Source organism: Nyctibius grandis, chromosome 3 (genome assembly GCF_013368605.1).
Source record: "Nyctibius grandis isolate bNycGra1 chromosome 3, bNycGra1.pri, whole genome shotgun sequence".
NCBI classification, from domain to species: Eukaryota; Metazoa; Chordata; class Aves; order Nyctibiiformes; family Nyctibiidae; genus Nyctibius; species Nyctibius grandis.
This window is the reverse complement of record NC_090660.1, coordinates 115082020-115099064: the sequence shown is the minus strand read 5'-3', so window position 1 is coordinate 115099064 and position 17045 is coordinate 115082020. Positions and strand designations below refer to the sequence as shown.

Sequence of the window (17045 nt, the reverse complement as noted above, 5' to 3'; positions counted from 1 at the left end):
TTCTTCCACAGTTTGTTACTTGGTCCTTAAGGAAGCTCCAGACCAGGTGAGGTTTGCAGCTGACACAGTGATACGTTATGATGAACAAGCAGCAACACACAAATAACCTCTGTCACTTTGTAGGTGGATCGTATCCAAACTGTGCTTTATCAGACCTGAACGGGAAGCTGTACATCTACCAGAGATCACAATCTCCACCTCCAAACTGGTGGGGGGTCACAGCATAAGAAAGAACACACCAAGGGCCCTTCGACCCCACAGGAAAAGGTCATAAAGACATTCCTATGGCAACAAATTAAAGTCAGACAAATTCAAACAGAAAATACGGCATATTTTTCCTTGCTCAGTGGGACCCGGAGTCATTTAAAAAATTGAGAGAAAGCAGAGTGCTGTATCTCTTCATAACTCTGAGAGGACTCTGCTCTGTCAGAAAGCACATTCTAGTCAAGCCAGAGGAGCAAATACAGGTGACAGGATCTTTCTTGCATTATACAAGAGAGGTTTATTCATCTTCTCAGGGTTTAAAATTTACAGGACACATTGTGGGGAAATCCTATTTGCTACACAGGAACCCTAAGCCTGACGATGCCCTGATGAGTACGCGGCCTCACCCAGTGCAGAATCCCAGAATCACTGAGGTTGGCAGAGCCCTCTGGGCTCACCGAGTCCAACCATTGCCCTGACACCACCACGGCAACTAGACCAGGGCACTAAGTGCCATGGCCAGTCTTGTCTTAAACCCCTCCAGAGATGGTGACTCCACCACCTCCCTGGGCAGCCCCTTCCAATGGCTAATGACCCTTGCTGAGAAGAAATGCTTCCTCATGTCCAACCTGACCCTCTCCTGGCCAAGCTTGAGGCTGTGTCCTCTTGTCCTAGCGCTGGTTGCCTGGGAGAAGAGGCCGACTCCCACTGCGCTCCAACCTCCCTTCAGGTAGTTGTAGACTGCACTAAGGTCACCTCTGAGCCTCCTCTTCTCCAGGCTAAACACCCCCAGCTCCCTCAGCCGTTCAGCCCAAGGCACAGGTCCCAGCGCAAAGGCAGCGCGGCAGCAGAACCTCGGAGCCAGTGGGACGGTTGCAGCAGCGGGGCAGCCCCACGCCACGCACCAAGGTACTCACCCCGTAGCTCTGGACGCTGCCAGGCCACGCCGTGCTGTCACGGTCTGCCCCGGGCAAACAGTAACTGCGGTGCCAGCCGTGAGCCCTGCACTCAAACACACCATAACGTTCCTGAGCAATGCCCACGGGACAAGGCTCCTCTAAGGAGGAGACTTTACTCACTTCTGACTCCAGAGCAAGGAGGTCAAGGTGCTCTGAAGACAACTAGTCAGTCGAGCTCTTCCTAGGAGGGGAATTAGCAGCACATCCTTTCTGGGTGGCCTCGTGCAGCTGGGAGAAGCAAAAACCTTGAAGGCTCCTCAGCGAGTACAAGTTTTGCCAGCGCAGAGCCCTTCGTGACTCGTATTTTCAGGTGCTCTGCAGAAGATGGGTTAAGCCTGGGCAAACGCAGAGAGATGACACCAGCCATGACTGCAGACAAAGCAGCATCGGTCACTTAAACAGAATTTGGGACCCTCTTTCCACTATTATCTTCATCCTGCACAGCAGCTCTTTCTGGACTAGTTCTTCAAAAATTATCTGAAAACAGACTCCAGGTGCAACCTCGTGCCTTCAAAGAGCAGCTCGATACGCTGCTCCTCTCCTCCAAAAGCCTCCCTACAACCCCGACACAGCCACTTCTGCAGCGCAGGTGGAGACCGAGACAAAAACCACTGGGAACAGAGTCAGCAGCACAACTCAGATACCCACCATCAGGTATCACGTGCTTTAACAAATTATTTCTTTCACTGTAATAGAGTCCCATCAGCACCAACAGCTAGAGGAGCTCTGGAAGCACCAGCTGCACCCATAGCACCAGCCTCCCTGCACCCTCATGCTGGGGTACCGACAGAAGTCAGGCAGATGTCTCCAGCTCTACTGGCTCAGGATGATGGTTTTGGCTTAAAGAGCACACAATCATCAGTTCCTTCTAGGAGATGTATAGAATTACACAAGGAACATGACAGCAGCATTATGAACCTGAACTGTGCTGCTCCAGGGGCACCAGGCTCTCCACTCCAACAGCCTTGCTCAGGTTCATCAGCCCATCGCTTTAGCTATAACAGGCTCTGCTCAAGGACACAAAGTCATCCCTGGGAACAGCAGGTAGATGCTCTTTCTGGCATCGGTCACTTCCCCAGCTAATTCTCTACTCAGGTGCTAAGTAGTCTTTAAGGCCCTGAAAGTTTCTCCTGCTGTCCTCCACCTATTCACTGAGGCACGTGCTTTCCACAGCCGATGTGCCAGGAGGGATGGCCGGGGCACCCCTCTGAGCACCAGCGAGGTGTCCCAGCCACGCAGTGCCCAAGTCCAGCTCTTGGCACTCTCAGCCCGAGTCACACAGGTTGCTTTCACTGGTGCTTCTGGAGACCGAGTCTTCCACGTGAGCTGCCGCCCTGGTAGGTGCCCAGCATGATTCCACGACGACAGTGCCACTGACTGGAGAGGTCAGCAACCATCCACTGAGCTGAGCACTGCCCCAGAGCTGTAGGACAATCAACTGCTTCCCAAAGCTGGTCTGCTCTGGGGAGACTTCAGCTACCACCACCCACCTGGTGGATCTCTCGCGTGCTTGTCCTACCGTGTTGCTCTTTACTGTGAGGGAACAGACCTGCGCAAAGGAGACTGCCCCACAGGGACACCAGAGCAAACCTGGGGCCTCACCCCAGCTACCTCTCTAGCCACCACGGGGAAGCTCTAGGCACTTCCACCAGATGCAGGTGGAGCACGGACAGGAGCCAAGGAGGAGGCAGGCAGACTGTTTCCTGATACAAGACTGATGTCTCCTGGGCCACTGCACCTTGAGGAGCAAGAAAACTCTGCAAATGGAACATGACGCCCAACAGCTGGAGAGAAGGACCAAGAACAGTGATTTCCCAAATGAGGGATCAGGAAGCACCTGGCTGTACTCAGTTCTGCCTCTGCGTGGCAGAAGAGCCATGCAGAAGAGAAACACAAGAAATATTAATATGTTTTTCAGTGATCTAGAGCTAAGATGGACAAATCTTCAGGACACACTAATGGTGGACCACATCTGAGCCAGCTCATGTTGCGCCTGAAGTGGAAAGGATTTGTCACCTCCCTCCCAGAAAGTCCTGCTCTGAAACCAAGAAAAGCCTCCATTGTACACCTGATGGAGCAGCAAAGAGCCGAGCTCACAGGACAACCAGGCCAGCACTCTCATGGGATACCTGGTCTGGTACTGCTGTCCTGAGGGAAGACACCTCCAGGTGAGCCGTTAGTACTGACAAGTTTCTGCCCCTTGCCAGTGGCAGCAGCACTCTGCCTCCTTGGAGCCACCGCCCGCAGGAAGCCCGCTGACCCGAAGGATCAGGCAAGCCCACGGAAAGCTGGGAAACAAGTTCGGGGAGTTAATCATGGTCAGAGGATGAGCAAAGGCAGCGAGACACTGGACTTTAAACCTTGGCACATCCACGTGCCAAGGGCTTTACGGACCCGCTAGTGCCACCTGCCCTGTTCTGACATCCCACAGTGCCACATGTGAGGGGTTCTATAGTGGGGCTCCAGGAGATGCTCCAATCCTTAGCTCCAGTCCACCTTGCTCATGCAGTGGCACGGTGTCCTGAGCTGGATCCTCCTCCCGCTCCCAAAGGGTCATACACAGCACCAAGCAGATCCCGAGGCCTCTATTCCTGCAGGGCTACCCACCACTCCCAGGAATATGCATTTATTTTCTCCCACCTTCTCTTTCCTCAGCGCACAGCAAATAGGAACTGAACTTTCCAGCTCAGCCCCCTTCGGTTTCTTTACATTTCTTCCATCTCACTCCTGCTCTGCAGCAGCCATTCTCACCTCAGGTATGGAAAAGTAGGGAAAGGAGGTAAAGGCAGGGGAGGAAACAATCATTGTGTGTTTGTGATCAGTCAGGTCCAGAAGCCACTTGACCCAGAGAGATCAGAGTTCCCCCTACAACAACGGGTGAGCCTGGGAAGCAAATCAAGCAGACTGAATGATTTTTGGCAGAGAGAGAACAGTAGGAGTGGTACAGACCTCTTCCTCCTCAATGCGAGCAGGTTCAATCAGCAGATTATTGGCTTGATCAAACGACACCCCCTGTTAGGACAGGAACCAGCAAAGAGGCATGCGGATTAGTGGAGCATAAACCAAACCCGCCACCACTACCACCACCACCCAACACAAACGCACACCGCTCCGACAGGTCTGGCCGCGCAGCCCCAGAGCAGACCCCACTCACACCACTCCTCCTCACCACCTACCAGCGAGTACCAGCGACAGGGCCGCTCCCGGGGCTCACAGCGTGCAGAGTGCCAGCGCCGTCTGGCCCAGCCAGCTGGAAGCTGCATCTTTAAGGCCACACTTTGTCCACGTTGGCACTCCGAGGCTGTGACCACCAAGCTCACCAGCTGAACACTATTAGCTGACTCTGCCCACTCTGTACCAGGTCATTCAGTGAAGAAGGAAGGATTAAACAACACAGGAGAAGAGCACAAAGGGACCTCTGGTGCCACCCAGCTGCTGCACGGGAATGAAGCGATCCCACATCAAACTGCATCGGTCCCTCCTGCAAAGGGAAGAGCCCCCAGTGGAACAGGGCACCCTGCCAGACACCCAGGAGCCTGCTCCCCAATGCAGAAAACCTCAGTATTTCTCCTGAAAACCAACTGTCTTTGCAAAAACCCCTCTGGTTTAAGGATTCAGCCTCCTCAAGGATGCACACCCTATCCTACCTCCTTCTTCAATGAATGTAGGCAGCACCTTTTACTCAAAACTCCACTGCCCAGGGACACTGCTCCCCACATTCCCACTTCTGGACGATGGCTCAGGAGGCAAGCTAATAAATCTGCCTTCATGGAGCAAGTGTCCAACCAGCCCCACGAAAAGGAGGACTGATTTCCAGGCAGAAGGTTTAGCCGACAACAAAGGGAACTTTCTGACACATACACCAAACCCGTGGTCTCAACGCCTGTGTAGACCTTACAGGGTTTGCCCATCAACGGGTCGGTGCCTCCTCACCTTTGAGTCCCTGACTAAAACAAGCTTTTTGGGTAAGGGCATTTCCCAGGTATGGCAGGTGTTGGATGAAGGGGACTCCAGACGGCTTCACTCATTCTTACAAACAGCAGCAACTCCTTTTCACTCCAAAGAACGTCACAAACAGTGAGGGAACTCCACGCCTCGTCCCTAGGCAGCAGCTGTATCAGCTCGGATACAGAAAGGCAAGCAGCCACTGAGAGAAAGGCTCCAAAGCAAACTTGAGGGCAAGAACCTTCCCCTGAGCAATGTGAGCCTCAGTGTGGGGTGGAAATGATCCCAACGGTCTGGAGTGTGTGTGATAAGAACAGATTTTACTCCAGCATCTTCCACCAGTTCAGAGACCCACATCTCACCCATGAGATGTGCTGGTGCCAGACTGTGATGAAGATTCAGCCACATCCTAACCCCTACCTGCCAAATACACCTCACAAAACCATCACACCAGCTTAAGAACTGGTCTAGCCTCACGCAGTGTCCCTCACCAGCAGACTCCTATTCCACTGTCAGGATCTTCCTCAAGCCAGAATCTCTGTGTGTCCCTAACCAAACGTGGTGACTCGGCTGAGCAGAGCCAAGGACCTCCTATCTCACCAGCCTCCAGCACAACCAGAAAGGCCCATCGCGGCCCCATGGCAACAGCAAAACTCCAGAGCACAAGTTCCCCTAAATCCCAGCGCCCACTTCACCAGACTGCCCCTGCGCTGGGGCAGGCACAGGGTGGAGCCACGGGAAGGGACGCTCCTGTCTGCTCTCACTACCCACTCCTCTCCAGGAAGCTCTGTGGCAGAAAGACAAGTGTAAGCAGCCTGAACACAACCCTGAGATCAGATCCACCCAGGGATAAAGCTCATCCTGCTGCAAATGAGGTGCAACAACCAGCAAGCGAGGAGGCGACTGCAAGGCATGGAAGAACGTGTCAGTGATGGGACAACAGGATTGTTCTTGCAGCACAGAACACAACATCACACGTCATGGGGAGGGTGCAAGAATCTGGACACAGCACAAGGAGTCAGACACAAGCAACATGGCTCAGCTCTTGGACAATCACGAGAGCCCCAGAACGAACTTCAGCTCTCCCACCCCCAGCATGTGTCTCCTGAAGTGCTGGAGCCTCTTGCCAACGTTTTCATTGGTACCACACCGACCCGGTTGGTAGTTCAAAGTAGCAGCAGGGAGGCCTGGCACCCCTCTGACCTTCCCCCATCCCACAAGACCTTACCTTCACTGACGGCTGAGCAGATAAAGTTCCGTTCTTTCTGTCATCCTCATCCCACGCTTCCTCCTGATCCTCAGGCTCTGTGTTGTTACTGCAGCCTCCTAACTCCTCTTCCTCTTTGGGGACTCCATCACTGTTCAGCCCCTGCAGGAGTGCCACCACTGCCTCTGGCTTGGGCAGTTTGGTTATCTTAAAGTGTTTCTTATAATGGGGTGTGTCCTTGCGGATAAGCCTCTGTTTCTCCACTGGGAACGGTCGCTCTTCATCTTCATCTTCATCCTCACTCCGTATTAGTGTGTCCTCAGCGAAGTGTACAGTGGGCTACAATGGCAAAGCCCCAGAAAGGTTGTGAGCCTCAGGTAACAGCCATATCTGGAGGCAGTGCAGACACCTGCTGTCCCCCACTACCAACACAGGCAACGCCAGTGTCGCTGCTTTTGTGCTAAAGATGATGCAGGAACACCTTAAAATTTCACCGTACTTTTCCTTTTTCCATATCCACTCCTTCACCCAGACTCACCTTCTGTCAGCTCCACGGACTGAGGGCACTCAGACCTGTAACCCTGATTTTCCCGTAGTCCCTGTCTGCTCCCACACTGTCCTTCCCAGTCTCCCGTGGACCCAGCTCCCACAGGCTGCCTGAATCTCTACTTGCACTTGGCTTCCATGGCCTGTATTTGCCCCCAGTGATGCCCACTTTGTACATCCATCTACCATTTTCTCCAAAACTTTCAAGCCCTTCCACTTTTTATCGTGACCCTGCTGCAGTTCTTAGGCTCCTACCTCATTGTATTCCACTTCCACATCTTCCTCCTCTTGGTCAGCAGCTTCTTTATGCTCCTCTTCAGCTCTGGGCTTTGCCTCCTTCTCCAGCTCCTGTATCTCAGGCACCTGCCCGTTTGGCCAGCTCCTCTCTCCCTCCTCTCCCTGCTCCTCTCCCCTGAAGTCAGCAGAGGCAGTGCTGTTGGAACGGTGGGAGTCCTCGCTGCGATTTGACGTGGCGCTCAGCCTCTTCTCCTGAGAAGACGATTGGAAAAGTCAAGATGGAAACCAAAGCAGCAGGTGGGGCAATGTAGCGTGACTGGTGCGAGGTGGGGTATGATCCAGTACCAACAGAACCAGCTTTTCCTCCAGGCTGCCCGCTGCTTTCCCTGCCAAGCCCGCTGCACCTCGCGTAGGTCCACCCCTGTTCCACCATCTGTGTAAGCATTTATCCTTAGTACCACACCTGGGCAGCAAGGTGCCTCCTCCGAGCACTCTGTTTCCATCATTCTTTACTGGGAATATTCTTTTCCTCTCCCTGCATCACGACAAAGGTGGTACCAATGCACACAGCTCCCCTTACACCATTCTGTGTCTCCTGGCTGCATCTCTTGCTCTACCTCAGTGGCCCCAGCTGACACCACAAGGCCAATTCCCACCCCCGCAGTCCAGGCAATCCCTGCTCAGCCCCTTCCATCTTTCCCAAAAGCAAGTCCCTTCTGCCCAGCTTACCCCCACTGCCTCCCCGTGCCCCAGCTCTGCCACACGTCCTCTAGGGTTACCCACTTCTGAGCGAGCAGCACTCACTTCTGAGCTGGGGGAACCCGGGTCCAGGTCAGGCTTTGCAGCGTACACCTCGTTGCGCCGAACCTCGATCACTTTCTTCATCACCTTCAGCTCGCTGGGGTGAGGGGTTGCTCTGCGCTGTAAGCCCTGCCAGAGAAAAACACTCAGGGCAGGAGGTTCAACAGGGAGAGCGGCGTGTGCCACGCCTCAGGACTGAACCACTGGTTTTATCAGTGCTAGAGCCCCAGCTGGATGTGACAAATGTCACCTTGTAGGATCTTCTCTGGGCCTCTCCACCAGCTGGCAAGGGAAGAGAAATGGAGGCAGGGAACGCTTCTCAGAGCTCGCTCTCAGACATTACCCTGCTCTCCATCTGACACAGGGACTGGGAGGAATTAGAGATGGGAAGTTTTACATTGTGCTTCAGGCTTAGGAAATGCAAAACTGTCAACACAGAAAGCCCTGAAGGAACACAGAGGTGGAGCAGCTTCTTAATCCCTCTGGTGCTTCTCAACCTGCCTGACAAGCCCGTACGCTACCAGAATTTGTGATGCTTAGCTGGTTCCACCCCAGCTAAGAGTCAAGAAAAACAGCATTCTAAAATTAATAACAATGTTAAAAACAGTAAAAAAACCCCACAAAACCTCCAAACACCAGCAGCATATACAAGGAGAGATGCAAATACAATTTATTAGAAGGATTCAGAACTCAAGAGAATCGCTCTCCACAAGGTAAAAAGGGAAAAAAATCCTGCAGGAGATTTAAACCAACAGAGTCCTTGCAGAAAACAGAAACTTTCTTCCTGCTCTTTGCATCTGCAATCAAAGCACAATGATCTTCCACAGTTTTTGAGGCTGTCTCCAGTGTTCAGCTGCTTTAGTACCAGGATACTCCACAGCACAGGCTCGCGTCTGGCTCCGTGCTTGGAGGGGCAGAGACTTCCCAGCTCGAGTTTGGCTGTGCAGCTCTTCCCCATGAGGGAGTCAACTAAAATCCAGCCCTGACAGCGCTCTGTCAGGATCTCTGGACCACTCGAACACTCCAGGGGCACGTTAGCAGGCAGCTCAACTCCCACGGGACACCTGCCAAAAGGTACATTTGCACAAAGGCTCTCAGGGAGTTCTCTTTTACACCTGCCTGTCTCCTCAGGGCACCAAATGCCCTTTGGACTGAAGAAACACACGTCTGCAGCGGTATTCAGGGTGAAACATGAACACCATAATGGCTCCCCATCTTAGGAAAAAAGTTTAGATTGGGCCCACGTTTCCACAGGGAGCCAACAAGCCTCCAGAAACTCTTCTTCTTACCCGTCTCTCAGCTCCAGACTCCTCTTCATCATCTATTTTGGGTTCATCCAGGAACTGAATCACACTGACTCTGTTTAAATTGGTGTCTGTCCAGCTCTCATCCACACTGTTCTGCAAAAGATTCTCTGGGGAGAAAGATAACACAGTGGGAGCTACTTTGTGAACAATGATTCTGCTGTATCTGCCCATGGCATCAAACCACAGAGGCCTTGAAGACAAAGGATGCAGCCTCCAGATCTTGTCACCTCTCGTACATCTCCCACCAGACCTACAGCAGCCCTGAACGGTTCATCTCTAGCACTCCTTACCACAGAGCTAAGGAAAAAGGCAGGATTAAGGCATGAATCAGCAGCATTGACACAAGAATGTCATCATGGCAGGAAGCAAACCTTACAGACAAGGAACTACTCAGTCCATAGATCAAAGCAGAAGACCTGCAGACTAGGCTGCAGCTTCTTTTCCACCTAGTGGAGAAGCAATTTCCCAGTTTTAACAAACTCTGCCTCGGAAAGTTGCCACCAGCCATTCAGGAGCCTGGGTGTGCTGCAGGTATCAGAGTAACGAGGAACAGTCCAGGCAAGCAGAGAGGAAGGTCCAAGGCCTCTTCCCCACAGCACATGGTACTGCAGACAGCGTTCCTAAGGCAGTCTCTTACCTAGGCTGGGAGAGGGCTGCTGGGGAAGCAGGTAACAAGTGAGAACTTTTTCTCCTGTCTTTTCATCATCCTCTGTTTGGAACTTCAGCATGGGCTGGGACTGATTCTCTGCCAGCCACAGGGCCTTCAGGTTAAGGTTTGTCAAAGCAAACGGCAAGTTCTGCAGTCTGCAAAGAAAAGAACTGCTGGTTAAACTTGGCAATGAAAGAACTTCAGCCTAGCTCCAGACGGCCTCGCCTGCACTGGAGAAGGACAAAGCCACTGCAGGATCCCTCACTCCTACACACTGAAGCAGCGGGCTCGTGCTGCATGTGGCTCCGCCACAGCCACAGACTGGACTCCAGCAACCCACCCTCATCAGTCTTTAGCAGAGGACGACTCCCATCAGCAAAGTGAAAATGCTGAACTTTGAAGAAGGGTTTGAAGACAGAAAAATTACGCTTTCACGGAGCACTACACAGAGAGTGCTCCAAACAGCAGCTCTGGTCAGCTTCCAACCACTGCAAAAAATACCAGCCTCAGCTAACAGGACTGCAGCTCAAATCTGCAGAATCGTTCAGAAGAGATAACAAGATGTTTGCACACCGTGGGGCTGTGCACATCATAAACACACCTTGGGCACCAATCACCTGAGGACTGAGGACATAAACCCACAAAATCTGCAGGAAGGCAGAGAGTGGAGCAGGGATTTCCCTTGATCTTTACTTCACGCAAGCCAAAACGCCCCCACGCTTCTGCATTAGTTCTGCTCTGTATCCAAGTAACATGGAGAAGGGATTCACAGACAAAGCTTGAGACACACACGCCCTCTTTCCAAAGCCCTCATCAGCCAGCCTGGGCTTCTCCAAAGCACAGATCTGGGACCAGCACAGGTCCAGTGTCTCCCAGAACACACCAGGGCCCAGCCCGTGCTGCTCCTCCACAGCAGCCTCCTCAGGAACACGCCTACAAGCCTGTTTACCCTTCCTGCTGCTGACCTGTTCCCAGCCACATCCAGGACATGAAGCTCAGTGGTGTTGGCAAGCTCTGGTGGCAGGAGGGCCAGGCGATTGTCTCGCAGGGACAGCACGTTCAGGTTGGCACAGCCTCCAATCTCAGCTGGAAGGGACGTCAGCCGGTTCCGATCCACGTTCAGGTTCGTCAGCTTGGCCAGCTTGCCAAGGGACTTCGGTAAGGCCTAGGAAGGAGACAATTCAGGAGTTGCAGAAGATAAGAGCAGTAGAATAAAGGTATAAAAAAGGTACAAAGCCCTCCAGCTGGGGAGAAAAAGCTCCTTCTCTCCTAACAGACACATTTTTGATAAAGTTCTCACTACAACTTTGGGACAGATTTTCCCTCAGGTTCACAGACTGTTACACGCCACCCCTTCACCTCAGCACAGCACACTCAGAACACCACTGGTCAAGATGTTCCTCCTGTTCATCTGTCCATTCCCAATACTTGTGTTTTAACAACCAAGTCATGAGCAGTTTGGAGCAGGGCCATCTTAAATCACGGCACTCCATGGCCCCTTGCCAAATGTGGCTTCTGATGTAGTCCTGCTCCCATCAGACTGGATGGGCTTCAGGACGGGCTATCCTAGAGCCAGCATCCTACCCATCCTAGAGAATTTTTCAGAGAAAAAAAACAGTGAGAGAAAGCAGCTTCCACCAGGGTCTTCTCAGCAGCCTGAGAGCTAGGTGAAACTCTGTGCATCAAAGCAGCTGAAGGGAGAGCAGCTGGAACATGCTCAGGGATCTGTCTCAGAGGCCAGAAGATGGGAAAAGATCCCTGGCACGTGGCTAAACTGAACAGCACAGGAGAGGCAGGGTGGCTGCTGGTGTACTTACTGTCAGCATGTTCTCTGTCAAGATGAGTTCTGACAGGTTCTCACAGTCCCCAATTGACTCCGTCACCTCTGTCAGCCGATTCTGGTCCACCTTGAGGATGGAGAGCTGCTTCAGCTGACCTGGCCAGGGCAACAAGCTAGGTGTGAACTATGCCACAGAGAGAATGACGCTGTTCTGCGTTCGTCTGGCCGAAATGCCTCCTGTCAGGGACGATGTGAACTAACAACACAGGCACTCCCTTTCTTCCCCACCAGGCTGCTTCACGTGTTTCACCCACGCACGATGCAGATCAAGAACCTGAACTCATCCTGTAGAGTTCTGCTCACCAGCATCAGCTACTGGTGCTGCACTCAGCTATTGTGACTATGTCCATCAAGCCCCAATACCTTGTTACACACACTCCTGCCTGAAGCCCCCCCCAGGAGCACTGCCTGGGCAGTGAAGCCCTGCACTGCTCCCCACCCCGCAGCACTCACCAATCCCATCCGGAATGCATTCCAGCAGGTTCTGTGACAGGAGCAAGTCCGTCAGTGCTACTAGCCCACTGACCTCGTTGGGCAACTGCTCCAGCTTGTTCTCCGACACATCCAGACAGACCAAGCGGCGGAGATTGCCCAGCTCCTAGGATCAGAAAGGAGACACTACGGCTTGAGGAAACAGCTGACGAAGGGAACAAAGTGGTGAATCAATGGTCCCGAACAGGTACTCACTGGAGGCAGGGCTGAGAGCTGGTTCCGGTCCAACCAAAGCTCACGCAGGTTTGGCAGCGCTCCCAGAGTATCTGGCTGCAACAGAGCAGGACAGTCGTAGCATCAGTCCCTTCCGCAGGGGAGAAGCTGCTCTAGGATGCTACAAATCACACCACATCTCTGCCAAGCTAGACACTGTTACTGCTTTCACACCTCCTGGAACCAGTCACCACATGGTTTATGAAGGTAACGTGTCGGGGTGCCACGATATAGAAGCACACGTGTTTGGAAATGTCTGGGATGGCAAAGTGACTGCAGAAGGTCCCAAAAGGAAACATGGAAGACAACAGCAAGGACTGTCTGGCAGCAGGCAAGGCAAGAACTAAACAAGGTTTTGGCAATTGTGGCCTTACAGAAGAAATGTGTCTGTCTCCCCTTCCTCCTCTCAGACATGAAAACAAACATTTGGATAACACCGGCCAAGTCAACACGCTAGAGCAGCACCATCAGCAACGGTGGGCGTGCGTTCACAGCATCACCCCACCAACACCCCACACGCTGATCAGCGTTTGGGTTTGCTGGAGCACGGCTCAGGCGTCACACAACTGCTCTCACGAGTGAGCTGCAGCCTCGTGCACAGCAAGCTGCACGAGCTCCTTTGCCTCCCAGTTTAGAGGAGTTTCTGCCAAAAAGCATTCCAGAACATTAACAGTGGGATTCAGTAACAGCTTAATCCATAGCTGCAAAATTAAGGAATATCACTAGATGACCCTGGATGCCAAGACAAGCTGAACTTCGAGACTGTGCCCTGGCTCTCAGGACGCTTCCGCTGAGAGCCCTCCATGGAGGCACCCCCGTCCTGAGGGCACCCACCCCGTGCCTGGTGGACTTCACTGCCAGGACCAACGTGGAACGGTCCTGCACTTTGCAGTACAGAAATCAGATCAGAAAGGAGGAAGGCAGAAAGTTGGCCTAGCAGAAGTGAAAACCAACAGCGGGGGCGGTGCAACGCAGAAGAGAAAGGAGGTACCAAAGGGTCCACTGGAAAGGAAAGATCCTTAGGAGCTGGACAGCAAGATTAACACCCCAGAGCAGAAGTGCTTGGGAAGAGCAGAGCGAGTTGTGCACGACGACAGCAGGAAGCAAGACACAAGGGCCAACACGTGAAGAGAACATTATGCTGGGAACAACGACTAGGCCATGGTGGGCAGATCAGAATCTTCCCAAACAACCTGGGGGTCTATTTCTTTGCATTTCAGATGAAAAACCACTTGCTTCCACAGACATGCAGGGTTCTGCCCCTACCAACCACCCACAGTCCCTCCCCACCATCCCGCACCTACCAGTACTTCCAGGTCATTGCCACCAAGGTCCAACTGTTCTAACTTGACGAGGAAGGAGAGGGAACTGCAAGACACGGGGAGCAGAGAGGGGAGGAGAGAAAAGCAAGAAAGAAAGAAAGAAAGGTTAGCATGTGGGACACGCATCTCACAAATGACATCATTTCTAATAGCTCCTAAAGCAGGTGGGACAATCCTGACCCTTTCATAGTCCCTCTGAGCCAAGCAGTTCAGGGGAGTTGGTACCCTTCCCCAGGCCAGACCATCTGCCCCAGGGAACTGGGTCCAGCAGCACCAGTCCCAAAGCGGCCAGTTTCCACTGTCACCAGTTTGCCTTCTCCCCCTCCCACCGTAAAATACTCTTTGAGCAAAAACATGACAAATGACAAGCCACACCTTAACACCGCTGCCTGTTTTTGTAGCAAGGATGGGGACCTGGGCACGGACTAACAGGTAACAGGAGAGTCAGCAGAGGACAACACGTACTGGGGAGGCAAGGGGAGCACAGCTGCGTGGAGAGACAGGAACGACAAACTCAGCAGCCTCAACTGCCCCGATGGGATGTCCACGCTGCTTAAGAGGAAGGGAAAGACAACACTGGCACGATGTCTCAGGTGAGGCCAAGACGTACACACAAGAAGCTCACTAGGCAAGATACTGCGAGAAGCCTGCACGGGACCCAAAGGCCATCACCACTGGTGGTCTGAGGACGCCCCTGAGTATCCCATCACATCATGACCTGGTGATACAAGAGGCTGTATGCTGCAGCTCCACGATACCAAGATTCAGTTCTTCTGACATGGCCCAGGTGTTCATGTGTCCTCAGCTCTCAGTCCTACCCCACCTACTCCAACTCTCACTGCCCCAAACGGAGGTTGCTCTCTCTTTACTTTGCACCAGGGCAGAACCATCATCTCAGCCCTGGCCACTTCCCCAGTGTGAAGGGTCTTCAGTTCTTTTTATTCTCTTCATAAGGAATTGTCCTAATACAGAAATCACTATATTTCTCTGGAAGTAGAGCTACACATCTCAACGCCATCCAAACTAAGGAAGCCGGGGGCTGAAAATATGTGAGAAAGCAATAAGAAAGACCTGTCTTGCCTGGGCCAGCCTATAAAAATACGTGGGCTACACAGGAAAATCAAGTTCTTACCGCATGCAGTGGTGGGTTTTGAGATATTAACTCAAGCAAAGGTTTATCAACAGGACCATCAAAAGGATTCTGTTGTGTAGCAGTCTCTCATGATGACTGCACCTTTGCTCTTTGACTTCTGTGAAGGGTGAAGTAGCCTTGACTGCCCCTTCACAGTTTGAATTCCCAAAATAGGAACAAGGGAGCTGTGGAATCCATTTTGATATGGGAGGTCCTGCAAAATGCCTCAGTATAGATCACCCTCCACTACTCACAGAATCACAGAACACCAGGCTGGAAGGGACCTCGAGGATCACCTGGTCCAACCTTTCTTGGCAAAAGTATGGTCTAGACAAGATGGCCCACACCCTGTCCAGCTGAATCTTAGAAGTGTCCAATGTTGGGGAATCCACCACTTCCCTTGGAGTTCATTCCAATGGCTGATTGTTCCAGGGTGAAAAATTTTCCTCTTGCATCCAGTTGGAACCTCCCCAGGAATAACTTGTATCCACTACCCATCATCTTTTCCATGCGACTCCTTGTAAAAAGGGAGTCTCCATCTTCTTTGTAGCCACCCTTTAAATACTGGAACATGGCAATAAGGTAACACGGTGTATTCCATGAGAACACCTCAACAAGAGCTGCCCTTCCCAAATGACTGGCAAGCTGCACCCCATCTGCATGGGAGAGATGAGGAGTGATGATCAGCTGTACACGACAAACTGTTTCAGAACTCAGGTGACAGCAGAAGACTAACCAGTGAAATTAAATTTTGACAAGGTCATTGCAAGCTGTATCTTTTAGGGAGCTCAACAACAACAACAATCAAAAGGACACTGGTGCACTATGCAGTCACAAACTCACAGCACTGAAGCCCATCTACCTAGTGGGCTCAGTAACCTGGAAAACTGACAGCACCATCCATTTGGATACGTCATTCTACTCTTTGGCAACATCACTTGGACTTGCTTAGAGCCATTCTTGGGCACAATTTGCAACCAGACTAAGTACAAGAGCTTCAGACCTGACAGTACCACTGAAATTTCTTTGGCCATTGATTTTGATCTCATATTTAACTGACAGATGTGATGAAAATTGCCCTGGCCTTCGAGATCCTCTTTCTACTTTTGGAAATCACCCAGAAGTAGAATTTGGGGAATTGGGGGAAGATGAAAAGAAGCTGGAATTCCACTGCAGAATGAGCATCAAGCCTGGACTTATCTTTCAGAGAAAAACCCCCAAAACTCACAGCATGCTACAAGTATCTTGCTGGATGGCATACAAGTCACACAGGGAAACAAGGGAGCACTGGGCATGAGAGATCTCCCCAGAAATCATATGGATTTGGTCATAGACTGAATCCTCAAACTCCAGATACTTGCTGGTTCCTAGATGGTGAAAAGCCACTGGGACCATTCTTCACTGCAGTTTGAAAGCCCAACTTTGGATGTAGCTACTGCACCTCTTCATCTACATGGTGTATCACAGTGGTGGTACCTGTCTGTATGAACACAAAGAACACATGGAACAGGCAGCAGGAACAGACACAGGTCCCAACACCAGGACCCAAACTTCTCCTGCTTGCCTGGTCTCAGCCTGCCATAAGGAGCTTTGGCTCTCACGTTCTTCCTTGTGGCTATACTCCATGTGAGGCCATCTCACCTGGTCTCTTAATATCGCCCTTCCATGACAGGGTGTTAATGCTGACAACTTCTGTGCAGAAAAGATCCAGTGACTTTGGCATCAGAGACAAGAGGACAGTGTTAATTTGAACTATGCTTCTACACTGTGTAACCACCAGACGTGAAGCCTGGGAGCTGACCAGTGCAGACTCTTCCAGCTCCTTTTGGAAGCGTCTTGTCCTCTGGGTCAAAGCTGACACATGAATTCTATAAGCAGCTATAACTGATGTCACATAAAGCCTGTACTTGCAGGTCCCAGAGGAAAGTAACCATCAGGAAGAGCATGCACCTGAGTCAAAGGAACACCTCACAGTGAGGGAGGCATGGCCATCACAGAAGCAGCAAGACTAAAGCCCTAATACTTAGAGTCTCAAAGCCTTGTTTGAACACTGGATCATCAGATGCCTCTTTTGCCCTCGTTTTTAAATAAAGCAGAGGAGCAAGGGGGGGAAGTACAGACAGCCAAACTGCATACTTGAATAGAAGAGGGCACTGAGGAAAGGTGACAACAGTTGCATGCTTCACACATT

General features: G+C 51.9%; 1 protein-coding gene across 16 annotated transcripts in view; it reads right to left on the bottom strand.

Annotated features, from left to right (window-relative positions):
• Positions 1–17045, bottom strand: part of SCRIB (scribble planar cell polarity protein) — a 102597-nt gene that overhangs the window by 63271 nt on the left and 22281 nt on the right. For 15 of the 16 annotated variants that reach the window (XR_011047840.1, XM_068396677.1, XM_068396675.1 and 12 more), the window contains exons 6-16: positions 13705–13768; positions 12383–12457; positions 12149–12293; positions 11673–11791; positions 10821–11020; positions 9844–10010; positions 9189–9313; positions 7903–8028; positions 7117–7350; positions 6337–6654; positions 4113–4175 (exon numbers count right to left, since the gene is read on the bottom strand). Coding sequence is in view for 15 of the 16 variants with exons in the window: in XM_068396677.1 (XP_068252778.1) it covers positions 4113–4175; positions 6337–6654; positions 7117–7350; positions 7903–8028; positions 9189–9313; positions 9844–10010; positions 10821–11020; positions 11673–11791; positions 12149–12293; positions 12383–12457; positions 13705–13768 (1636 nt within the window). In the remaining variant the exon portion in view is untranslated. The remainder of the gene's footprint in view (positions 1–4112; positions 4176–6336; positions 6655–7116; positions 7351–7902; positions 8029–9188; positions 9314–9843; positions 10011–10820; positions 11021–11672; positions 11792–12148; positions 12294–12382; positions 12458–13704; positions 13769–17045) is intronic. The other variant, XM_068396666.1, reaches the window with a different exon arrangement.